The sequence below is a fragment of the Quercus robur genome, chromosome 2, assembly GCF_932294415.1.
Source record: "Quercus robur chromosome 2, dhQueRobu3.1, whole genome shotgun sequence".
NCBI classification, from domain to species: Eukaryota; Viridiplantae; Streptophyta; class Magnoliopsida; order Fagales; family Fagaceae; genus Quercus; species Quercus robur.
Window position 1 is genome coordinate 93,721,749 of NC_065535.1, and position 27,100 is coordinate 93,748,848.

General features: G+C 35.3%; 2 protein-coding genes across 6 annotated transcripts in view; both read left to right on the forward strand.

Annotated features, from left to right (window-relative positions):
- The window catches only part of LOC126715920 (cleavage and polyadenylation specificity factor subunit 3-I-like), a 32,259-nt gene extending 6,213 nt beyond the window's left edge, over positions 1-26,046 (forward strand). The window contains exons 1-6 of one of the 5 annotated variants that reach the window (XM_050416769.1): positions 18,335-18,669; positions 21,420-21,613; positions 21,727-21,824; positions 22,406-22,451; positions 22,537-22,686; positions 24,144-26,046. In XM_050416769.1, the coding sequence (XP_050272726.1) occupies positions 21,464-21,613; positions 21,727-21,824; positions 22,406-22,451; positions 22,537-22,686; positions 24,144-25,784 (2,085 nt within the window). In that variant the 5' untranslated portion in view covers positions 18,335-18,669; positions 21,420-21,463 and the 3' untranslated portion in view covers positions 25,785-26,046. Of the gene's footprint in view, positions 1-18,334; positions 18,670-19,676; positions 20,126-21,419; positions 21,614-21,726; positions 21,825-22,405; positions 22,452-22,536; positions 22,687-24,143 lie in introns of those variants that run through there. The other 4 variants (XM_050416767.1, XM_050416766.1, XM_050416770.1 and 1 more) reach the window with 4 other exon arrangements.
- Positions 13,025-15,464, forward strand: LOC126705594 (methionine aminopeptidase 2B-like). The gene is made up of 6 exons (XM_050404677.1): positions 13,025-13,080; positions 13,618-13,725; positions 14,195-14,294; positions 14,933-15,078; positions 15,173-15,292; positions 15,416-15,464. Exons 1-6 carry the CDS (start codon positions 13,025-13,027, stop codon positions 15,462-15,464), a joined length of 579 nt encoding a protein of 192 aa, XP_050260634.1.
- Positions 26,047-27,100: the final 1,054 nt, after the last annotated feature.

Below are 27,100 nucleotides of genomic sequence, written 5' to 3' on the forward strand. Positions count from 1 at the left end.
TCTTATTCTTTATTTTCTTATTTAAAACTACTACATTATTTAAAAATTACTAAAAATATTACAATGGACCTTATCATTGCTTTTGTGGTAATGCAATCCTTGCACTTTTTTGCAGTAATTTTTAATGTAAAACTTGGGTTACACAATTGTTAGCCCTCTCTCATTCGTGATTATCACCTAATAGCCTATTTGGACAAAAAATAGGGGAGAAAGAAAAAATTTTCCTCCAAACCTCTCTAGAGAAAGCTCTCCAAACACGCTGCATTTAAAGGAAACTTTTCAAACACTCTATGCGATGATAACAATTGAAATACGATGGTATCTATAAAAATAAATAAAATAAATCACATGACTATCAAATAAATCATGCAACTAAAAGTACACATAGAATGTTTTATGAATTTTCATTCTGTGAATATATTTATATCATTTTCACTGTGTACTAATCTCAATTTTTTTGTGAACACCCTCGAACAAGGTGACATTCATTTCTCACGTTTTATATCGTTATCATTATTATCATCGTTGTCGTTATTATTAAGTCTAGAAACACACTAATAATTTTCCAGTCCAAATCTTCTGTCTCATGTATTGTGCTCCACTTTATACTCCACCAATAATATTTAGACAGTTGTCCTCTTTCTTTTAGTGAGATAACGCCTCTTTTTTATTTGAGATAACGCCTTTAATGTTAGGGAAATAGAAGATCAGTTGAGGTAAATCTCATTTGATTAACTTTTTGATTTTTGTCCGTTGCTTTTTGTTTTTTGTTATGGTTTTGTTTCTACTATCTGTGATCTAATTGTATTCCTTCCTTACTACACATATCCGACCAATTTATGGGCTTAAACCCCACCATTTATTGAGACAAATCCGACCTTATCTTAATTGAAGCACAAAACCAAAACATATTAGTCCAAGCATTCTCAACAGATAGCCATCAACTAAGTCGTACTTATTAGATAGAGTTTGATAAAATAATGAAATCTAAAATTTAAATAAAATGTTATTCGTATATTTAAATCAAATTGTGATCTCTACAATAATATACATACAAGAGAGCAAGCTTCCCGTCCCAAAACTCATTCAAGAATTTCAACAAACATGTAAAATACAAAATCTAGCAACCCCAAATATTTACTGGAAACAACCTTTACAAGAAAGAGAAACTTTTTCTTTCCACATGTTTCCTAATGGAACAAAAATCAAACACCATTATCACCATAAACAAGTCACTCTGTTTCTCTTCACACTTTACTCCCACGTCAAACCCTCAAAACGTTCGGTAGCGAAAAAAACCCAGAAATGTTCTTTTCCACAAACCAATAGAAGCATAATTGGTTTTTGAAAGAACTGCAAAAGATTCGAAGAGAGGGAGAGTTGGTGACTGGTAGTTCATAGAGAGAGGCGGATATGTCTGCATCTGGTGAGTAGTAAGGATGAAGATGAACACTTCAGATTAAGACCACAGAGAGAAGAAACAAAACCAAAAACAAGAGCGGCGGAAGGGAAAAAAAATCAGATAATGAAGATATTGAATTGAGAGAACCCCAGAAGAAAGAGTTATTATCTCACTAATGTTAAAGGCGTTATCTCAAATAAAAAAGAGGCGTTATGTCACTAAAAGAAAGAGACTAACTGTCCAAATATTATAGATGGAGTATGAAGTGGAGCACAACACATGAGACTGAAGATTTGGACTCATAATTTTCACAATAACCTAAATATAGTTTATTATGATTTGTGCATAATAAAAATAGTATGTGAAAGTGGCATTATTCTAATCACAAAAGAATACATGAACAATTGTAAGCAAAAATTATGTTAACTAACTTTTTATCCATCCAGTTAGCTCAACTAGTAAAATTTTTTATTATCGAATAAGAGATCTAAGATTCAAAGTTCAAATCTTGTCAACACCAAAAACCAACTGATGTCAACAATCATTATGAAGTGAACAATATTAATTAAAACTATATCCTATGATAAAAAAGAAAAAGTTAATTAACCCTTCAAACCATCTAAAAAAAGTGAAAAGAAAAAAAAATCACTTTCAAAAAAGAAAAAGAAAAAGGAAAAACTTCCATATTAAGTTGTGCGAATGTTCCAAAACACCCTCACCTTTTCGAAGAAATTACATGGAAGCCCATGTATATATCTTCCATATCTGCCATCTTTGACAGACAAATCAGGCCAAAATTGGAAATTAACACTGTTTGCCAAACAATGTAATTAGTAGGCACTGTTTTCAAACTATATATATTACTAACATCTCGAGTCTTAAAGACTCAATTTAGGCCTATAAATCGAGTCTCAAAGACTCGGTTTCCATGGTCTGATCACGTCTGATGTGGCGTTTTTTCCACGTGGCGTTCACCTGGAAATCAAGTCTTAGAAACTCGATTTATAAGCCGACCCTTATGTGCTAGCAAATAAAACAAAACACTTTACATATTATTCAAACATTATTAGTGTTGTTGCTGCTGCTGCTATTATTGTAACCCATGGAAGAAGCTGTCACTGAAGGAGTTCTACCTAGTTGTCCTTTCATCCACTAACCCAAACCCGACTCGCTTTTCTTCGACTCTCCGATTTCCGCTCCATCTTGGTCTGAACCCTCCATCAACAGCGTCAATGTTTCCCCCAACAGCCTCAGGCTACCGGATCTCGCTATCAATGCCACCTCATGTTGGGCCACGTGGTGGCTCTTCTTTCGCTGGAGTAAACCGGACATTATCGTGGCTGACCCGGTTTGAGCCAGGCTATTGGCACATGACCTGGACGGTGAGAGTCCTCGGACTACTTCTTCTTTTAGTGCCGAGAAGAAGCCTTGCTTTCTCTCTATTGTTAATGGTACCAAAAAATAAAAGCTTAGAATGAAAATGCTGTTGTTGATTTTTGGGTTTGTGTTTGTTTGGTGGTGGTGGGGTTATTGTGGAGGTGGTGGCGATTGATTTTGGCTATTGGTTAGTCGATCGTGGGTTCACGACTGTGGGTCTGCGAGTTGGGTGTTTTGGGTCGACGGTATATATGGGTGTTTAGGCTGTGTGCGACGGTCACAATGGGTTGGATTTTAGGGTTCGTCTATCACGGTGGTTGTTGGTGTTTTGGCAGTGAATGGGTTTTCGTGGGTTGCGATAAGTGAGTTTATGGGTTGCTTATGGTAGCATTGAGATCGGTGTTGTTTTGTATGGATGCGGTGGTTGTTGGTGTTTTTGTGGTGGTTGCGATCACTGTTGGTTGTTAACGTGAGAGAAGCAGAGGGACAAGAGAAGAGAGAGGCTGAGAGATGTTTTTAATCTTATCTTAAATTTTTTTTATTTTGTTTTTTCCTAAACATAAATCAAGTCTTAGAGACTCGATTTCCAAGCGGACGCCACATGGAAAAAATTTGCTACATCAGACGTGATCAGACCATGGAAACTAAGTCTTTGAGACTCGATTTATAGGCCTTAAATCGAGTCTTTTAAACTCAAGATGTTAGTAATATATATAGTTTGAAAACAGTGCCTACTAATTATATTGTTTGACAAACAGTGTTAATTTCCAATTTTGGCTGACAGATCTCTCAAAACTCGATCTTTACTACAAGAGCCAAACCCCAAACCCTAATAGGTTCAATTTGTCTTTTTTCCACTATTAATCCTAGGGTTCCAATTCTCAATTTTCTCATACTATTAAGCTTTTGGGTTTTTAATATTTCAATGATTATTGTTATTTATTTGTGTTAAATTGAAATTTGGTATCTTTGGATTGAATGCATTTTAGGTTTTTGATTATGGCGGCGGTGGAGGTGAAGTTAAGCACGGAAGTTGTTGTTCCTGTTGAAGAAGAGAATGGGAATGCTTCAAAAGCTGTGAATGGAAATAAGGAAGTGACCTCGGCTGAACCTTCTTCAACATTGGCCAAAGATGAAGATGAGAGCAATAAAGGTGATGCTTTCTTTTCAAATTAGTCTAATGGTCGGCCAAACTTGGGAATTAAGCCCATTTTCCCAACTATTTAGTTAGTAGGCACGGTTTCAAAAGTATATATATATTACTAATATCTCGAGTCTTAGAGACTCGATTTTGGGCCTATAAACTGAGTCTCAAAGACTCGGTTTTCATGTTTGGATCAAATCTGAGTTGGTGTTTTTTCCACGTGGCGTCCACCTGGAAATCGAGTTTTATAGACTCGATTTATAAGCCAACCCTTTAAGCATTGGTTTGTGTGTGACATGGCAATTTGTATGTGATGTGGTTGATCCACGTGGAAGCCACCTGGAAACCGAGTCTCTAAGACTCGATTTCTAATAGGGCTTTTTCAAAATTTAACGCACTCTATCTCTAACACCTCTCCACTCTCACTCACCCTCTCACTCTCACACAGACCAGAGCACTCTCACGCCTCTCTCACTCACTAACCCACTCTCACGCCTCTCTCAATCACCCTCTCCACCCTCACACAGACACCCTGTCACCCTCTCTACTCTTTCACTCACCCTCTTCTCTCACTCACCCTCTCCACTCTTACTCCGACACAGAGCCACAGCGAGGTGTATAGAGATTGTATCAAACCCTTATCACAGAGCTTTGAGTGCCTTCAGTCTACGCAGTCTCTCAAAACTATAAAAAAAAAAAAAAAAAAGGTGAGTCGGTTTATGTGTGTGTTTCACCGTTTGGTTGTTGAGAAACAGTGGGAGTAATCAAAGAAACGTTGGTTTCAGTTCGTTTTTTTTTTTCTATTTTGGTTTCTGTATTGAATTTCTAATAGAACTATTAAAAAAGATCAAAGCTTTATTATTTTTTGAGATTGAATTGGAATGTGGAATCGGATTATGTTTCTGGGTTTGTTTATATTTGCTAAGGATTTAATTTTAGTGCTTTGTTGATCAAAATTTACTTTGATCTAAGTTTGATTTGGTCAGTTATGGTAAATATGTTACTAAGAATGGAGAAATTGGAGATATATATATATATATATATATTAATATACTTGTTAGTTTGCTGAGGATTTAATTTTTAGTTGTTTTTTGGAAAAAATTTACTCTGATTTATTGCTTTTTTTTTTTCTAAACTTTGCTAGAGTGGACAAAATGCTTTAGTTTTTTTTTTTTTTTTTTTTTTTTAAAAAATTATATTAAAATTGGCCTGCTAGGTTACTGAGGATTTAATTTTAGTTCTTTGTTGGAGAAAATATACTTTGATTTAGTGATTTTAGAGATGTTAGTAATATATATATATATATATATATACTTTTTTCTCTAAAATCAGTATGGTCTAACATGAATGTAAATCATGTCATGTTCAGCTCAACAAAAAAAAAAAAAAAAAAAAAAAAAGGTGAACTTAATTTGTAACAATAAACCAAACAATTAGTATTGTCTAACATTATTGTGTTAAATTTTATTTAAGAGCCATTTTGTTGACATTAGCTGGTTTGATGTGGATCAATCAAAAATTATGATATTAGATGGCATTCATTCATAGGTAATGTAAAGGTTATTGTGCAGAAATCAAATTGGTGGAATTTTATTTTATTTATTTAAAAAATTGGTTTAAACATTATAGACTCAATCATTCATAATATAAATGATGACACGAAGTTGAATTAAATAAAACTAAGAAAATAAAGTAATTGCTTGTTATTCGTAGGCTTTGGCCTTGGGAAGATTACGTTCAAGATATAGGAAATAGAAATGACTTCATTGTGTGCAACAATGTTAAACTGTCTAGATGGGGAGGCACTTGAATTTACCCTTTTTTTTTCTTCCTTTTTCTTAATTGGAATCTGGGTTTTCAGGTGAGGAACCCTCCCTCATCCTCATGGGCCATGATAACTTGATAAGTAAAATTGAGTTCTCCATTAATCAAACATGCCTTATCATTGGCATAAGTTGGTTCTATTCCTTTTCACTGATCATATTCTTTCTATTGATTGGCTTAAAAAGATCATTTTGTGTATGACAATTTGGACATGAAATTTCTGTATAATCTTCTTGGGAACTTATATTTTATGTTGATCATAAAAATTATTTCGCTTTGAAGGCGTTTTTGATTACTTTGATGGATGCTATCTAGTACTAGTGGCTTATATATAGTCAGTGCCTTCAACTTCTTTTTGTTTTCCTTGTTTGACCATGGTACTTACCTGTTAATTCATATGGAAGATAAAATCTGTTGTCATTTGGTAGGGTTCTTTTTGAAGTATTTGCCACAGGGCTATAGAATTAATTGCTACCTAGCATGTACAACTCAGTTGATATTCAATTTGTTAAGGGTCATGGGAGTTAGAATATGAAATCCTTGGAAGGGAGGGAGTTGGTGACTAATGCAAGGGAGTTGAAAACTAGTTTTAGCAAGGAATAGTTATACTAAGGAAAATAATTCTATAGAATTTTTTTTTTCAAGCATTAAGAGTGAAGTAAACAAAGTGGAATGCAACTCTCCTGTCAAATAAACTGTTTGGACTGTGTAATAATTGTACACCCAATTGTGTTGAGATTTCTATGCTTTGCCATTTCTTTTTTTCTAGGATCCTTTTATGGGTGGTTATATTTTATGTCATGAGTAGGATTAGGAGCTGTTGAAACACTCTTACTTATCTGAGGCAAAGGCATGGTGCATATAAAGTTCAAGAGAGTATCGAGTATATATATACTTTGATTCCTACTTTAGCAGCTTTTATACTTATTTGGGCTATTGGGAATTTGTGATTTTTTGTATAAGGGCAATGTGACTTTTTTGGTTGCTAGTAGAAGCTGAGTGTTATGTGGCATTAGTGTATATTGCTGCATCAGGCATTATTTACGTCTTGTAGTGTCAGGTTATTTTGTGTATTCCAGTTATGAGGATGGACCTGAGTATTCTGTGGAACTTTATCATGTTCTGAAGAATAACTACCAAGAAACTCTTTGAATAACTTTTGCCTCATTTTGCCATCAATTGTCTCTATTCTGATAACCATTGGATATAACATGGTTTTTTGTTTTTTGAGAATATTTCTTAGATTGTTTTTGTTTTTGTTTTCAATAATGTCTATTACGTGTTAATTGCTTATCATTCTTGTGCAGTATGGCTACTACAAATGCTGGACAGATTGACCATGTGCAACCTGGCCCCATTGACAACTTGGTGTTAAGGTTGCAGGCCAATCATCGGTCAGAAGCTATTTGGAATGGGCAGGTAAAACACAGCACTAAAGATTTAACAAATGTACACGCATTTAATTCATACAATGTACATGCACTTGCTAACGTATGTTAATCCATGGTTCTATTTTGTGTAGGATCTAGGGTCCCTTACCTGCTATAGCTGTAGTGAAGAGTTCTTCAATCGAGAGCCAATGGTGGACGACCGAGTTGTTGACATCATTAAGGCACTTGGTTTAGAGGGACTCCTCAAGATCCCAAGTAGAGAGATTGACCATGGCCTGATAACGGCTTTAGTGGAGCGATGGCAGCCCGAGACTCACACCTTCCACATGCCACATGGTGAGGTCACCATCACATTGCAAGATGTGGAGGTTCTTCTCGGGCCTCTTGTTGATGGTGATGCTGTAACAGGGAGCACGCAGAAAGAATGGGAGAATGTGTGCCATGAGTTCCTTGGCTTTCAACTTATAAATCAAGAGCATATGCAATTTACTGGCCAGAGGATTCTCATTAAACGGCTTTTGGAGCAAGTTGCCAATCCATTGCCGCCTAATACTAAAAAGGATCGGCTGCATAAGTACACACGATGCTACATCCTAGGGCTATTGGGAGACACAATCTTCATGGACAAATCCGGCGATAGGGTGCATCTAATGTGGGTGCAGCAGTTGCAAGATCTTTGCAACCCACGAAGGTACAGTTGGGAAAGTGTTTGCCTTGCATGGTTGTATTGAGAGTTATGCAGAGCAAGTGATAAAAAAGCCAGTCAGATTAGTGGGTGCTTACTGTTAGTCCAGTATTAGGCGTGGGCCAAGTTCCCCTATTTGTTCCCGGCAGTTAAGCGTGGCCCGCCAGTGAGTGCTTATGGTCCTCCAGTGCATGGTCCACCATCCCTTAAGTAAGTCTCTACCTCATATACATCATATACATTATGTGATCATTACCTAAACCCACAATCATGTAACTTGATTCTATTTATTTATTTTTAAAGCTTCTAGGAATTATTTATGTCAACATTAAAAAAATTTAAATAGAGGTTCAATATATATGATTACATTAATATACTCTAATTTTGTGACTATCATGTGGCTTGTATGTGCTCTGTTTTTTATAAGGATTGTTTCTTATTCTAGTGATATTATTAATTGAGTAAATATTTATAAGATTATCTTAGTAGTTATATGTGATTACATTATAGTTTTAATCATAACATTATCTTAGTAGGAAAGTTCTAGATATTGATCTCTTGTTCTTGAATGTCGTAGATGTGCAGACCTTGAAGAACTTTAATTGCATGTGAATAAGAGATCTTAATGTTTTGCCACTTTCCACAACCACATGTTCTAGCAAATACGTGCACTTCATTACTGTGGTTTCCCCCTCCACCTCTATGGTCGTTGTACGGGGTAACCACTTGATATACACCAGTTTCATGATTAAAATTCCTCAAAGTGTGTCTTGTAATGTTCTGCACATTTTTGGTATAGATCCCCATTGCATAATCACTCCACACCTTACCTCGAGAGAGATCAGAAGTAATTTCTTTATGTTGATCGTGGAAATATGCAACAAGTTTGCACCAAGTGAACTCAACCATTGTAGCAATGAGCAAGCCACAGGCACCTTTAAGTACCCCATTAAAACACTCAGAAATATTGGTTGTCATTGCCCCGTAACGTTTTTCACCATCATGTGACTGGATCCATTTATCCAGATCCTCACTCATTAGATATGTGTATGGCATATAGCGTGCAACATGGGGATCATCAGGGTCTACACTCCTCAATGCATTAATCTCAACATCCTTAATGGTTTGCATTATGGACTCAAATTTAGTTTCATGAGTCACATATCCAGCTTTCAAGGCCAATGCCTTTAGAGTCTGGTTATCAAAGTGTGTGTTGAAGTTGCTAGCAATATGTCGAAGACAATATCGGTGAAATACCCGTAAGCTTCTGTCATCACCTCTAGGTCACTCTTCAATGGCGCATTTGATACCTTTATGCCGGTCAGAAATAATGCAAATGCCCTCGTCAGGTATCACATGCCCTATGGAAATCCTGAGACGCTCTAAAAACCACCACCAATTAGGCCCTGACTCCTTGTCCACAACAGCAAAGGTGAAAGGCAAAACCTTTTAGTTAGCATCGGTTGCCATTGCAATTATCAACACACCTTGATATTTACCATACAAATGAGTCCCATCAATACTAATCACTGGCCTGCAATATCTGAATGCAGCAATACATGGAGCAAATGCCCAAAATACATAGCGCAGTAACGTAGTACCAGCTATGTCCCTAGGTATAGTGTAATAGTTGTACTGGGTACCCGAATCTTGATCCAAATATGCCAACAACAACTTTCTCAACCTTTGATAAGACTCCTCCCAATCCCCAAATATCTTAGCAATTGCCTTTTGTTTTGCGTCCTATACCTTATAGTAAGAAAGCTCATGATTATACTTAGAATATATGATCTCCTAGAACTCATCAATACGAGCAGTGTGATTTTGTCGCAATTTTCCCACAATTTCTAATGTAACAAAATTAGAATCCATCATTTTACCGTCTCTTCGTAGGTCAAAGGGTATACAACTGTGTGGACCCACATAAGACGTAACCATCCATAGACTATTAAATTTAGCCTTCATGAATGCCCCAACATACAATTTAGTTTTGGTTGACCTTCGGATAATAAAATTTCTATTATCAATGCACGCTTCACCGCCTCTTTATTTGCAAAAGTCAACCCTTTACTAAAATGCATCCCATCCTCCCAAGTAGAAACAAATGGTATATAAAGACGTGAAGGATCAACCATATTTTCCCAAGTATTTGCGTAGAATGACTCGACAGGAGGTGTGTAGGCAGTGGTCGTATTTGTATCATGCTAGACGCCAAATCATCGTCTGCATCACCTTCATCATGGTACTCCATATTTTCCTCTTCAAAATTGGGAACGAGTTCATGGTCATCCACATCCCTGTCAAAATCGCCTTACTCAATCCTCTCTTCGTACTCATCCATACCATCAAGATTTTCACCATTATTCGCAGCATGATCTTCATCTTCGTCTTCGTCTTCCTCCCCTAAATGCGTCTCTTGAGGTTGGAGTGTTTCACCAGTATTAGCAGCATGATCTTGAGATGGGAGCATATAACTTCCTATTGTATAGCCTCCCATTGTAGTGCATCCATCATCTAAGACTGCAAAATTGTAAAGATGTAATTGTTTGTTGCACCTGCTCAGTATCAACTTCTACAAGCAACTCCGAACTTACGTACAACTCAGCAACATTTACTTAGGGCATTTTATGGATCCTATTAAACATGATCTTTACATGTTTGTCTTCTTTGATCGCCATATACCCTTAATTTATCCATTCATGAAGGACTTCTTGTGGATAACGATAAATAATCTTTATGTCATAACAAGCAAGGTTCAAATTCAATTCTTCCATTATTTTCCTCTTCAAATCATTCAACGTCTTCAACTTACGACATATCATCATGTAGTAGCATTCAATATCGGGCCCTCTAAATGGGAATCCGTCAAGCTCTGTTGGATTGACAAGGGATCCACCATAGTATACATTTATATCAATATTCTTCAGAGATTGTGAACCTATTAGAGTCAAGTGTAATATGTTAGTGACATATTTTATCTCTTTCATTTAACATCAGTTGCAAAACCTATTCTATCTACTCAAAGTTCAATAATTACAACTTGTCACCCCACATTTGCATATACTCACCCCACATCACATACAAACACACAATCATTATCATTTCATACTCAAAAAAAAAAAAAAAAAAATCTAAAGACAAAACTCACCCCATTACAAAATTTCAAATCAGCTCTAACAAAAATATAAATAAAAATATCAAACCAAACAACAATACAATCATTAAAAACCTAACAATACAAATATACCAACAATACATCTTAAATATATCAATCATTATTTCATACTCAAGCAAAAAAAATTAAAGACAAATATCAAACCAAACAACAAAAGAAATTCATGATACATACCCATGATAAAAACCTAACAATACAAATATATCAATGATTATAATTTCATACTAAAGCAAAAAAAAAAAAAAAAAAAAAAAAAAAAAAAAAAAAAAAAAAAAAAACCTAAAGACAAATATCAAACCAAACAACAAAAGTCATGATATATACCCATGATACAAATATATCTTAATACTATATACACTAACACTAGCAAAATCCACTAACATTATATACACTAAACAACCAACAGACCCTTACCTAACATGAGGATGTGCAAATGTGCTGGGATTGTATGAGTGAGAGGGGGAGTGAGAGAGGGAAGACTACAATGAGTGTTGGGATTGTATGAGAGAGAGAGAAAGGGAGTGAGAGAGAAGACCTAGACGTGATAGCCACATGGAGTAATATTTCACCACAATTTAAAAATCGAGTTTCTGAGACTCGATTTCACTTTTAGCAAACCAAGCCTCTAAGGCTTGATTTCCAAGTGGCGTCTACGTCAAATCTTAGAACACAGAAATCGAGCTTCTAATGGTCGGTATGAAAATCGAGTCTCTAAGACTCGACTTCCAGGTGGACAAAAGTGCCAACTCAGACTTGATCAGAATATGAAAACTGACCCTCTGAGACTCGATTTATAGCCCAAAATCGACCCTTTTAGACTCGAGATGTTATTAAAAAATATAGTTTCAAAACCATGCCTACTAACTAAATAGTTGGGAAAGTGGGCTTAATTCCCAATTTTGGCCGTTTCTAAAGATTGATTTTTTATTTGGTTTTTTTTTTGTATTGATATTGGCATATATAGCTCATAGCTACAGATACATAACTGGAGTATACTTTTTCAATCAATGCTTCAAAACCCATAACAAATTTCACAACTTTTTTTGGGGGGTGGCAGGTTGTGATAAGTGCCCAAAAAAAAAAAAAAAAAATCTAGAATCACAAACTATTACACAAATTCTTTGCCACAACTTTGATGTGGCAGATTATGAGTAGTGAAAAAAAAAAATAGTGGGTCTATGTGTAAGTGATAGGCAACCACTCACAGTCCGCCCTGTCCGAGTTACAGTCCGCCCTGTCCGAGTTATGACAAAAGAGTTGTGAAATAGTTTGTGGTCATAGAGCCGCTCTTTAGTACAATACCATTTTTACATGAGACCACTACTAATATTACTTTTATTGTATATGAATTACAATCTGCAACCTCAGCCGTTGTGAATGATGTTATGCCATTAGGGTTATTGGTTACCAATTAGACGGATTATAGTCCTCTGTAGTTCTTAGGGAAACTCTAACATGGAGTTCTTAAGATCATATCTATCCATTTTGAAATGAGTGAATTGGATTTTGCTATGTCATTAATGCTTAAACAAATGTTGACTATATCACCTTTTTTGTATCTATTTGAATTATTGATGACATAGCTAAATCTAATCTACTTAATTTAAAATGGATGGATAGGATTTTGGGTCTATGGTGGAGTTACCTTAAGAACTAATATGGATGAGAGAGTTGGTCATTTAGTCAATCAATGCTTTAACCTTTGGGTTATTGAGTTTTGGCTCAAATGGCATCTCCTTCCCTTTTAAGATTAAGTTGGAGGATGAGGTTGTGGGTTAAGCATTATTGGGTGCATGTGTTATTTACCAACCAAAATATATTTTACATTATATATTATATGTGCATTTGGTATATGGCTTATTTCTGTGAGATAAGAACAAACTGGGTTTGATTAAGTAGCACCTAAGAAAATAAGCGGGCTTACATTACCAATTAAGTCATAACAAATGGCTTATGTATGTATGAAAGTCAATAAGGAGTAGCTATTGAGTAGTCCCGGAATAATAATCCACCCTTTTGCAACACAATGGATTCTGCAGGTAAAGTTCATTGTGGAGTTAACCATTCATGCGAGAGGAGAGAGTATTAGCCTTGAAGTATTAAATTATTTTGAAAATGAGAGGGAATAGTTAAAAAATTGGGTACATTTTGTTTATATTTTCTTTCCTCCATTCCCCTTATGAATGAAGAATCTTAATTGTGATAAGCAACTAGTTCTCTTCGCTGGGCATAATTTGTTGTTCTGTATTCTTTTGATTGGACTTGGTAAGTTAATCAAATATAAAATATTAATTATATGTACTTTATTTGTATGGTCATTCAGAAATTTTGTACTTATAGTTTGTCAATTTTTTGCTAATATGTGCACTTGCTTGCGTTTTTAAACCATTTCTTTACAGAAGTTTCAAAGAAAAAAAAAAAAAAAGAGAAATAAAAGCAAGTGAGGACCTTATTCTAGCCTTAATATCTCTCTTTCTGGTTGAAGTACATTTTCAATTGGTAGTATATAATTTCTCTTCTTTAAAAGCAAGTGAGGACCTTATTCTAGCCTTAATATCTCTCTTTCTGGTTGAAGTACATTTTCAATTGGTAGTATATAATTTCTCTTCTTTTACACAGGAAAAAGAAAGAACTACCCGAGCAGACTGACCCTCCGTCCATTCCCGTTACTGACCTTTTTCCTTCTGGCGAGTTTCCTGAGGGTGAGATTCAGCAATATAAAGACGAGTGAGTATATGTTATTTCTACAAACTCAATGCAACTAAGTCTTAACCCCAACTTAATTGGGGTTGGCTGTTTCTATACAATAGAATATTGCTCCTAGGCATGGGCAGTTTTTAGCCTGTTGGGGTGAATGCCTCTAGATTACCTAGTAATTGGTTCCAGTGGGTGGGGTTAGTTGCCTGTAGGTTTTACTGGCTAGAGGCGAGTCCAAAGTGCGCTTATTTAGAAATGTTTCTTTAGTAAGGTTCCCTACATAAAAATTAAAAGGCAGAATATGGCTTTTCTTTTTGTGGCAATTTTTATCCTTGATTAGGGATTCTATGCATACATGTGTATGGTTAAGGGGTTGTTACCTAGTCCAATCATTGTCCCAAGTTCTAGTCAATATACTGGAACCACTACTTCATGCATATTGGTTTACCTTTTTAGTAACTGAAGATCTTGGTATTTAAAATTCGTGCTTGTATATCAGTAACTTATGGAGGACTACATCTGAAGAGAAGAGGGAGTTGGAGCGCCTCGAAAAACCAATGTACAATTCAGTTCGCCGAGCAACTGAAGTTCATCGTCAGGTTGCAATCCGTTTTAATATTTACATATGTTACTACTCAAAGTGAGGAAAAAAAGTATCTTTATTCTGTTGAGAGTAGGAAAGCTTAGAGAGCCTTTTGTTCTTGACATTCAGCATGGTTAAGAACCTGGATCAAAACAGCCGGTTTAACCATGAACTGGGCTCATTTCCAGTCTGATTCATCACCTCCTTAATGCTTTTTTTGTTGAATTGGATTAAACCTGCTGGTTTACCCGTTGAACATGTCAATGAACCAATAAACTATTTCAATTTTATCAAATTGGTTCCTTTCTAAAGTTAAAAAAAATCAGATTTATAATTTTTTTTAACAAACACTCGGTATATCTTTTACTGTTTGAATCTAAATATAAGATTTAGATTATCATATGTATACTAAGAGAGCTGCAGCTCAATGGCATTGCCTAGTTCGAACCTGGGTTTGAATCCCCACACTTGTTGTAAGCAATAAATAAATATATATATATATATATATATTTTTTTTTTTTTATTTTTTATTTAATTATAAATGTATTTTTTAATCAAATCGGTTGACCATTGACTTGCTCATCAATCCGGTTCGCTAACCAGTTTGGTTTTTAAAACTTTGCATTCAATTGAAGCTTGTTTACTTATAATTAGGTTCGGAAATACATCAAAAGTATTCTGAAGCCTGGAATGTTGATGACTGACCTGTGTGAGACTTTGGAGAATACAGTCCGTAAGCTAATATCAGAGAATGGTCTGCAAGCTGGCATTGCTTTCCCTACAGGGTGCTCTCTGAACTGGTAAACATTTTGAGTCTGGTATTTGAGAATTTTATTTGTTCGATCATAACGTCATAAAACGATTTATGTAGTCTAAGCTCTTTTTTGTTGTCAGGGTTGCTGCTCATTGGACCCCAAATTCAGGAGATAAGACTGTGCTTCAGTATGATGATGTGATGAGGTTGGATTTTGGAACTCATATCGATGGTACTACCCTCTTCTATGCCATCCATCTGTAACTTGTTCAGATTTTCTATTTTGGCTATTGTGTTTGTAGAATTCTATATTTCTATCTTTACTGCATTATACTACTATTTTTCTTGGCTGTTGTATCAGTCATGGGTTCTTTGAAATGCAGGGTGAATAGTCGACTGTGCATTTACAGTGGCATTCAATCCAACGTTTGATCCACAACTTGAAGCCTCTCCTGAAGCAACCAATACAGGTATCAAGGTACTGTTCGGTCCCCAATAAATCCCTTTGGCGAATGATTTGTTCATGTTGCTCTTTGGTTACATATGATCATGTTTGTTATCCCTATGGAGTGAAAATTAGCAGTGTGGATCATTCTTTTTTATGTTTGCTGCATTAATGGATGAAAAGACGACAGCAACATTTGAATGAAAAAAGTGACCTTTGAATAACTTTTTAAACTAATGTCTGTTCTGAAAAGTTTGTTCAATTTATTTGTAGAGTTATACTTATCAAGTCTAGCAAAGTTTGTTCAATTCATTGAGTGGTTATGAATCCTTCCCTGATGCTGGTGGTAAAATACTTGGAGCCCCCACCACTCTTCCAGATGTCTTAACCACTTAACTAGTTAATTTAAGCCTGGAAATAAAGTCAATGATATATAAGTTTGAATAATTCTAAATACCCCCATACACTCAAAGAATAGAGAGGGATGATGATCAAATTTTGATCTACAATGCTGTTGGTTTTAACTTTTCATTCCTAATGCACAAAAGTCCACTTCTACAGTTATGGGAACGATGATTGATACGTAGCCTTACCACAAATTGTTTTTGGTAAGGTTGATTCCTGAGATGGTTTTAACATGTAAAGTATATATTTGTGCAGTCCATAAAAGGACAATGGGGCCTTTTTTTTTTTTTTTTTTTTTTTTTTTTGTAAAATTATAGTTTGAGGAACTTTTGAACTGTCTGATTGATTATTGAGAAATGGGGCTACAAAATGTCCCTTTGCTGAGTTGCAGAGGCTCCTCATTATAGTTATAATATCTTTTAGCTGTATATTTCATTGAGGTTCCAGTGGAAACTATTTTTTTGTTTCTACTTGATAATGAAGGTTCTCTTGAAATATTGGGAAATGACGCAGGCTAATTTTTTATTTTTTTTATTTATAAGTTATGTAGATGTGTGTTTTCTGCAACATTTTTCCTTAGTTGGCACTAGTCTATTCCTTAAGCTAATAATATGATATCACCACTTAGATGATAGCACCACTATTGCGGATTGTATTCAAATATCTCATGTTTTTAGCTATTTGGCACCACAAAAAGTTATTTTATCTATTTTACCTGCTCACTTTACAAAACATCTAGCAATAGTAGATTTATTTTAGCTTTCAACACAATAAAATAATATATCTACTACAATAAAATAATATATCCACTACAATAAACAACAATCACAACCACCGCAACCGCTACCACTACCGTTGCCACTACTGCTGCCACCACCACCCCCACCGCCGCCGTTGCCGCCGCCACCGCCACTTGATAGCAAATAATTGTCTAATGTTAACAAGTAATTTTTTTAACTGCAGTAACAATATTTTTCAAAATTTCTAATGCAGTAGTTTCTCCAATCTACACATATTCATCCATCAAATCACCCGATACTCCATTCGCAAGCATTCTAAGTACAGCAATTATCTTTTGTAATGAAGATAAACCAAGTTTGTTGGCACTATTTCTTTTTTGGACAAAATAAGAGTCATGAGCTTCTACCTTAGATTGAATACGGAGAAAAAGAGAATGCTTCATTCGAAATCTCCTACGAAATAAAGCGGATGGATATATTGGTGTGGGAGTAAAGTAGTCAAGAAAAAGCCTCTCATGGCCTACCAAATGATTACGTCGGATATAGCAACGACGTTTATATTATGATATTTCCATAATAAGTTCTTCAATTATCTCATTTTCATCTAAGTCATCAAGAAGCAACTTGCGAAACAAAGAGCAATTCATGGATGCAATCTTCAAGACAATTGGAAAGCAATTATTACTATAGATGCACGAAACATAACCAATCCATACTTTTAGTGCCATAAGCAATCATTATACCCACAAGCACACACGCACAAGTCACAACACAAACAAGATGAACAATAAATTTAAAGGTTTATACATACATCTAGTTTAAGATTAAAGTCAAGTGACATAAGCTACTACTAAAATACATGAAAGCCTCTCATAAGTTACTACCAAAATACATAAAGGCCTATCATAAGCCACTACCAAAGTATCACCTAAATGTGCCAACCTTTTCCTAATATTACAAAATACATAAAGGCTTAAGCTACATCCAAAATGCAATCAAATCCATTAATTACGTAAACTTCGTCTTACCATGATTTCCTCCTGCAATTGTTCACAAAAAGCTTTTTGTGCTCCAGTCAAGGAATTTGTATCTTTCATCATGATTTTCTCCTCCTCTAACATATGTTGCATCTCAAATTTTTTCCTCTCAATCATGACTCTTTCCTTCTCAATCTTAAGTTTTTCTTCAACTCTTTCCTTCTCAATCCTAAGTTTTTCCCTCTCAATAAACATTTTTTTCCTCTTCCAATCAAGTTCTCTCCTTATCTCTCAACTCTCCCAAGCGCAACTTCTCTACTTTGATACGAAGACTCTCTTTGTCATGTTCTTGTGATTCCTCAATAAATTTCAATTTCTTGGTCAAATATTATCCTACATCTTTTCCGGTGGCTTTGTTCATTCGGTTGGCCTTTTCGGCTTTCCTACCAATTGGCCTCTCAAAATTGGAAGTGTCACCAAGTCCAGACCCACAATCCCCTTCACCAAGTGGAGAATCAGAAACTGACATGAGAGTATTTTGATATGTTCCCAAAAATTGTGAGTCAATATTTATATCCCTGTTCATGACCCGTGTAATATGGTAGGTCTCATTGTCACTCCATAAAATTAGAAACAACAATATATACTTACAAGCAAATTGAAAGTAAAGACCAATATTGTAAAAAAAAAAAAAAAAAAAAGAAAGTAAACTTCCCTGCACACTGAAAATACCCAAACTAACATTTATATCAACACATTAGAAACAACAAACATAAATTAATTGCGGCATCACTTTCCTTGACATACTCAAGTCCCAAATTAATAATCAAATGCGTTCTATTTAAGAGTAAGCCGCCAGTACTTTTTGAAGGTTTTGCTCATTTGAGTATTGAGCCAACAGTGTGAAATTATATACTCCTCCATGTATATCTGCTACTCTGTTCTCTCAGTCTCCACGGGCTCTCAATTCTCTGTTCCTACTTCTGCTTCGTTCTTCATCTTGCTTGCCAGGTAACAATTCTCCGTTCCTTTTCTGCTGAATTTATGTTATAGATTTGGGCTTTTTACTGGTGGGTTACATGATTGTTTGAATTTGAAATCAAAATTTTAGAACTTATTTTGGCTGAGAGATTTGTTGCTGCTGCTGTTTTTGTTTCTTCATGGGTTGTGGATTTATTTGGGTTTTTGGCTGCTTTTGAGACCTGCCTATTTTTGGTTTTGATTATAATTATTGCTTTATATTTGTAGACACACATAGATATCATTGGAATCAGACCCCTGTGTTTTGTTTTTGGTGGGTTGGGAATAAATGGATGAAGGAGTTTTCTTTATTATGTTTCTCATTCAAGAATCACGATTGTGTTTATGGGCTTTTGATAAAAATAAAATTCAAATTTTTAACATTCTTTAGTGATAAAAAGCTTAATGGGTATTGTAAATGCACTTCCAGTATAGTGTTTGTGTATCCTCTCTATGCGAGGTGGCCCTCTGAGTTTGACAGATTTTGGAATCTATTTATTTGTGCTGCTGGGGAGTTGGGGGTTAGATATGTCTATCTCTATGTGCTTGTGGTGGGCATAGTTCTGATAACAAAGGGGAAAACAGCAAAAATACTATTTATTGAAACTAACAATTTGCTGTTATGGAGAAAATTTGGAATGATAAAGAATTTTACTTGTGGTCTTTACCAAGAAGTCTGCTATCATGTTTCTCAGCTTTTATATGACCAGATATTTTGGATACATCTTTTAGATGAACCATATATTTCAATACACGAATATGAACCATATATTTTAGTTGAGTCTGTAGAGTTGCACTTGCCCTTGGAAATGGGTGTTTTCCAATATTTCAACTTTCATGGCTTTTAGACGGAGGGATTATATTGTTAAATTTAAAAATTTGTAAGACCAAAATCAAACCTTTTAAAATTGAGGGACCAAAAATGCAATTTACCCTCGACACTAAATAGTGGTAGTATAATTGTAGTTCTTGAAGCAAACAAAGGCAACAAATATAAACCTACAATTGATATTGCTCAAATTTGAGCTTCACCAAACTTTGCAAAGTGCAGTGTTAGAACCTTGATGACAATGCACTGATCTACTGCTTTTTAGCTTCATTTTACTCTAATACACAAAAAATGCATAATCATCTTGCTCATTTAAGCATCAATGAAAAACCAAAAAAAAAAAAATGATACACATGCATACACCTCTGGGAAGAAAAGCAAAAGCACATAACGTTGTTTGTAGTATATGTAGGCTTTTACATTGCTTTTATTATGCTTAAGCATTGCTGAAGATGGCATATTTGAAATGCTGGAGCTATTTGAAAGTATTGAGTTTGTTTTCGTAGATACTACTGAGTTTTCACTTGTTACTTACAAAAGCTTCTGTTCCGACTACTATGATTGTTTTTCTGTTGTGTACATGAGCTGCCATATCTCAATTTGACATCTTGATGTTGAAATTGGATTCCAGATCAGAGTGGTTGTGTCTTATAGGAAGTTTAGCTTTTATTTGAGAGGTTAGACTAATTTAAGCCTTAATTTGATTCTCTCTTTTTTATAGTCTAAGTTTGCGTTTTTTATTGATCAGCATCATACACTTCAATTTCTAAGTGCTTAGCAGGTTCTTCAAACAGAGACAACATAGGTGATTAGGAAGAGTTTTAAAGGAATTTATAATGATTAAGAAGGCTCATGAGTCATGAAGGATTTGATTAGAAACAACAAACATAAACTTCCCTGCAACCTTTAGAGCACACATAAGATAAGGAAAAAACTAGCAAAAAAGAGAGCCAAAAAAGGATCTTTCATGTATAGTCTTGCATAATCTCGAATGTATCAATTCCAATACATAGACTAAATAATACAATGCAAGCAAAAGTTTCTAGATTCAATGAGATATACAGCATATAAGAAAAGTACACCAAGAGAGGTCAAAGCCTTTACCATCTTGACTTATTGAGAAATAAGAACCAGCAACCACCAGTTGAAAAAGGCAGCGATAATGGTTATAACGAGCACCTACAAAATGATAAATCCGGTTAACACCATAAATAAGAAGTTCAACCAAGAATAACCCAAATAATATGATGAAATACACACAAACACACACAACTCAATCTTCGAAAAATGTAAGCTTTCTCTCTCTCTCAACTTGTCTTCATTATTAGAAATTCTAGGTCACTGTAATTCATTTTCTCTGCTTGATTTGCATTAACTCTTTCACTGTAATCTCTTCTTTTTTTGGTTTTTCAGAGCTAAGATTCAGCTCTAATTTTAGTGTTTTTAGGTTACTGATATCCTATTCGGAACTTTTCTTACCACTTGAACTACTTTAAACTCTGTTTGGTTTCCAAGAAAACTGTTTTTAGGTTACAAATTTCTCATTTTCTTCAAATGCTTGCACCCTCTGTTAGTCGCCATAGTGATTTTTAGGGAAAAAAAAAAAAAAAATTTTGATGCATTAGTTGAACTTTTAGCAGCCAAAGGGAGAAACTGTTGCCTTACGGTTTATTTATTTATTTATTTATTTTATGCGAATCCCAGATCTTTTATTTGACAAAAAAAGTGATTTTATCAGTTGAGCTACTTGGAACCCACAATTTTTGCCTTTTCAATTAGCGAGTCTTTAGTGTTTTTGTTTGGATAGGTTTGATAATTAGTATTTTAGTTGGAATTGCCAATAACCTTTTGGTCAAATGGCATTTCTAGGCTTACAATGTATCAAAAAAATGTAATTACTTTGGTTGGAATGTAAACCTTTTTTTTTTTCTTTTTTTTTTTTTTTTTTTTCTTTCTATGATTAATTTGCAGTTTGATTGAAGGACTTGTGTGCATTCTTGGTAAAGAATAGAGAAATGGCTTCAACCGGGCCACAACCGTCTCTCAAGAGACGGGATTCATTGGTGACTAGGGAAGACGATCAACTTATTATAACCCCTTTAGGGGCGGGTAATGAAGTAGGTCGGTCTTGCATGTACATGTCCTACAAAGGGAAAACTGTCCTGGTATGCCATTAACATAGTGTACTCTTGGTTTTTAGAGCAGTGTTTAGGGCTGTTTTTCTTCATATGGTGATTTAATTTTCCTTTTTCATTTGTCTCTTTTTCTTGGATGGTAGTTTGATTGTGGAATTCATCCGGCTTACTCGGGCATGGCTGCTTTGCCTTACTTTGATGAGATAGATCCTTCAACAATTGACGTCCTTCTCATCACTCAGTATGTATTTTTCTTCCTTCTCGCTTAAGGCCTTATTAAATGAGGTTGTTGCTCAAGTGATCTCACACATTTGGCACCAATGATGCAATTTCTATTGTAGGCTGTTGATTTCTGTCTTTTTCGAATGTAACTTGTTATTATTGTAAATTTTAGGATAGGCTTGCTTATGCATCCTGTGTACATTAGGGTTCCCCTTCTTAGTAAATTTATATTAGGTTATCAACCAACTCTTTTATATTATATTCGAGATTCTAACTTTATAAACAAAGTTTTGAGTTTTTTGGAAGTGGTTGCTTATTAGACTAGATGCATTGTATTGTCAAATCTCCTGTTTTAATTATTTATTGCAGAGAGGATCTACTTTACAATAAATCTTTTTGGTTGAGTGAAATCATGGTACTTTAACACCATCTTTCTTTCTTTTCCCTGTTATGGAGTTAAGGAATCATGGGGTCCATAGAGTTCCCTCTCTATATTTCAATTGGTTCTCGTTCTGCAGTTGTATTTGTGTTTTTCAACGATGTTGATGACAATGGTGTTGATCCTCAAATCTAATACAAAGTCATGCTTTCTGCTTGCAGCTTTCACTTGGATCATGCTGCATCCCTACCTTATTTTCTGGAGAAGGTTTCTTGCTTTCTTTGTGAATTAACATAGGTGTTATGTATGGATCTTTTTCCATGGGAAACTAATATATTGAAATTTTGTTTAGACCACCTTCAAAGGTCGGGTGTTCATGACTTATCCAACAAAGGCGATCTACAAGTTGCTGTTGACCGATTATGTAAAAGTCAGCAAAGTTTCAGTTGAAGATATGTTGTATAATGAACAGGACATCAATCGCTCCATGGATAAAATTGAGGTCTGTGTTTTATCATTTATGCAATTTTCAATTCCCGTTGGTCTCTAGGTTTTTATTGTTGCCCAAATTGGCTCTATATTTTAGATTGACTGAAGTTATTTCAATGCACACTTTGTCCTAAACTGTATTAACTCTTTGATATTTACGTTTTTATGGTCATTTGGTCAGGTTTCTACATGTTTATTTTTGGTTTCCGGTCATTCCATATAGTTTTTTATGGTAAGTTCTATCCACGTTGTGCTGATTCCCCTGAATAAGACATATTTTTTAATGTGGAGAACCTGTTCCTTATTCTTCCCAATGGGCATTGCACCAAGGGGCTTTGATCTTCATTCAGAATCAGCTCCAAATTTGAGCTTGGTGATACCTTAAATAATATTGAGTTTTTTTTTGGTAGAAAGATGTTTTTGTAGCACTTTTTTTCCACATATAATTGATACTTATTTTCTTTGGGAAATGGTCATTATTCTTGTTCATAAATAACACACATTACAGGACATGAGTATGCTATTCTGGTTCCTCACACACTCGCTTTATGCGATAAAGGATTGGGACCTCTTTAGATTAATAGCATTTATGTTGGACTATGGACTATATAAGTGGTGTTTTAAATCTCTCTTCAATGGATCAACCTTTGAATTGCAAGGGTCTTCTTGGAATTAGTTCGACATTAGGTGTCTTACTTTTATGATTGTTTGTCAAGGAGGACAAGGCTATATGATTATATTTCAGTTAATCTTAATATGGCATCATATACATTTTGTCTACTTTATATGTATGTGTTCTTTCTCTCTCTGCCGCACCTTCCCTCTCTTCTCTCTCTATGAGAGTTCTTGTAGAGAGAATTGGTATTGGCTCTGGATCTGCAACATTATTAAAATACTTGAATTTGTACAGAGAAATTAAGTGCACATGATTATGCATTTGTTGTCCATGGTTAGTGCCGTCATGAATCATGCATCCTAGTTTAACATGGAAGTTACCCTTTTTCATAGAAATTGAGGCTGTTTTAGGTCAGGTCTAATTTGGACAGCAGATAAAAATTCCAACATTGATTCAGCTTCTTGACCCAATGATATAACTTTAGGTCCAGTCTACCTGGACAGGAGGTAGACCTTCCAACATGGATTCACCTTGACCAAATGATAAACTAATGCCATAAAATTTGTCATGAAATATATAGTTATGGAACTGGACTGCAAAAATGTACTCAAAGAGTAAGATATTTATTTAAGAAAAGGTATTTGACTCAGTTGTGGGTCAGTTCACTCCCTAGCTCTTTGAATTGATTTTTACTTTGTTTATTGATAAATTTCCATATCCAGGTTTACATCCTTGCATTGTTATTCATTTTGTTATGTGTAATCTTAACCTATAACCCTATGGTTGGACCCTATAAACCCAAAAAGCATTTGTAAATCTTCCATAGTTGTCTCCTAACAGCATAGTAACTACAGGTTATCGATTTCCATCAAACAGTAGAGGTTAATGGCATTCGATTTTGGTGCTATACTGCTGGCCATGTTCTTGGTGCTGCTATGTTTATGGTTGATATTGCTGGTGTTCGAGTTCTCTACACTGGTGACTATTCCCGTGAGGAAGACCGGCATCTCCGAGCTGCTGAGACCCCACAGTTCTCCCCTGATATATGCATAATTGAATCCACTTATGGTGTCCGGCAACATCAACCTCGGAATGTCCGAGAGAAGCACTTCACTGATGCTATTCATTCAACCATATCTGAAGGTGGTCGTGTCCTTATTCCAGCTTTTGCCCTTGGCCGTGCTCAAGAACTTCTTTTGATTCTTGATGAGTACTGGTCAAACCATCCTGAGATCCAAAACATTCCCATATATTATGCTTCTCCCCTTGCGAAAAGGTGTTTGTCTGTTTATGAGACATACATACATTCAATGAATGACAGGATACGCGCCCAACATGCAGCAAAGTCTAACCCCTTTGTGTTCAAGTACATATCACCACTAAAGAGCATTGAAAATTTCAAAGATGTAGGCCCATCAGTGGTGATGGCAAGTCCTGGTACGCTTCAAAGTGGGTTGTCACGACAACTATTCGATATGTGGTGCTCTGATAGGAAAAATGCTTGTGTTCTACCTGGGTATGTGGTTGAGGGGACACTAGCAAAGACCATTATTAATGAACCCAAGGAGGTAACTCTCATGAATGGACTCATTGCTCCTCTCAACATGCAGGTTCATTACATATCATTCTCTGCCCATGCAGACTCTGCTCAGACGAGTGCATTTTTGGAAGAGCTCTTGCCTAATAATATTATTCTTGTTCATGGAGAAGCTAATGAGATGGGGAGGCTTAAACAGAAACTCATAAGCCAGTTTGCTGATCGTAACATTAAAGTCTTCAATCCAAAGAATTGTCAGTCTATTGAAATGTACTTCAACTCTCAGAAAATGGCAAAGACTATTGGAAGGCTTGCTGAAAAGACACCAGAAGTGGGGGAGACCGTCAGTGGTTTACTGGTTAAGAAAGGCTTCACATATCAGATAATGGGTCCCGATGATCTCCACATCTTCTCTCAGCTATCTACTGCAAACATTACTCAGAAGATTACTATTCCATTTGGTGGAGCATTCAGTGTATTGAATCACCGGCTTAAGCAGATATATGAGAGTGTAGAGTCTTCAATGGATGAGGAGTCTGGGGTCCCAACACTAGTTCATGAACGGGTAACAGTTAAGCAAGATTCCGAGAAACACATCTCACTGCATTGGACATCGGATCCTATAAGTGACATGGTTTCAGACTCTATTGTGGCTTTGGTTTTAAATATCGGCCGAGAGATCCCCAAGGTAGTTGCTGAATCAGAGGCAATAAAAGTTGAGGAAGAGAATGAAAAGAAGGTAGAAAAGGTTATTTATGCCCTCCTTGTTTCACTCTTTGGAGATGTGAAGTCCGGAGAAAATGGGAAGCTGGTTATTAGTGTTGATGGGAATGTTGCAGAGCTTGATAAACAGACTGGGGATGTTGAGAGTGAAAATGAAGGTCTAAAAGAAAGAGTACGAACAGCTTTCCAGCGAATTCAAAATACTGTGAAGCCAATCCCTCTCTCTGCAGCTTAGCTCCTTCCCTGCACTAGTTCCATTCCTTTGTTTTCCTGTAATATGAGGTTTAACTTTGTATGCTACAGAGTAAAACTGATCTGTAAATACCAACTGTAGTTTTTAGCAACAGGCAATGATATATATTATGTTATAAATACCGCTAGTGATTACTTTATAACATGTTTGGTGCTAATCTTACACCGACTATTATTGGAACTTTTGTTTCTAAGGAAAGGAAATAATTTGTAATTTATCATTGTCTTTCTTATTTTTTGGAATCCTTCTCAATTGGTTATCACGCCATGGTGTTGTGATTTGTGATGCACTAATGACATGTTGGACTCTGTGTGTCTGTAGTGATAAAACATCTATAATGCAGGAGACAAGCATATTTTTATTTGAATTTAGTATTATTTACTTTTGTAAGTCAGTTGTATTTTTATTTATTAGGTCTCAATAGTTTATTAGGTTTTTGGTATTTAAATATTTGGAAACAAGTTTATTCTTGTAATAAGGCAATTAGGGTTTCCTACATAAAATTAGGGTTTAGTTTTTCTATATAAGCAAATTATTTTACTCCGGTTAGAAATGATTTAGAGATATCTTTTATATATAGTAAGAAAGCTTTATTGATATAAATTAAAATACTAATAATAATAACCAGCAGCAGCTAGTTCACAACAAGTGTACTAGTAATGCTGAAAAATTAAAGAAAATTATAGCAATCAGTGAAGTCCAAAGCACTAGTAAAAGAATGGATGCTTAAAGCCACCATCCACTCATATAATGAGTTCAGAAAAGCTCACTTCATCACCATGGTAGGTCATTCAATATCCCCTAACACCCTATAGTTCATTTTCTTCCAAATGGTCCAAATGATACATGATTAGAAATGATTTTGATTAATGAAATTTTCTTTTGCTTTTGTTTTTTGTCTTCTTCTTCTTCTTCTTCTTTTTTATTTTTTTGGTGCCGACTCCAACCAGCCTAAGTGTTCACAACAAGTGTACTAGAAATGCCGAAAAATTAAATAAAATTATAGCAATCAGTGAAGTCCAAAGCACTAGTAAAAGAATGGATGCTCAAAGCCACCATCCACTAATATAATGAGTTCAGGAAAGCTCACTTCATCACCATGATAGGTCGTTCAATATCCCCTAACACCATATAGTTCATTTTCTTCCAAATGGTCCAAATGATACATGATTAGAAATGATTTTGATGAATGAAATTTTCTTTTGTTTTTGTTTTTGTTGTTTGTCTTCTTCTTCTTCTTCTTTTTTTTTTTTTTTGGTGCCGACTCCAACAAGCCTAAGTGTTCATTCCTAGTGATT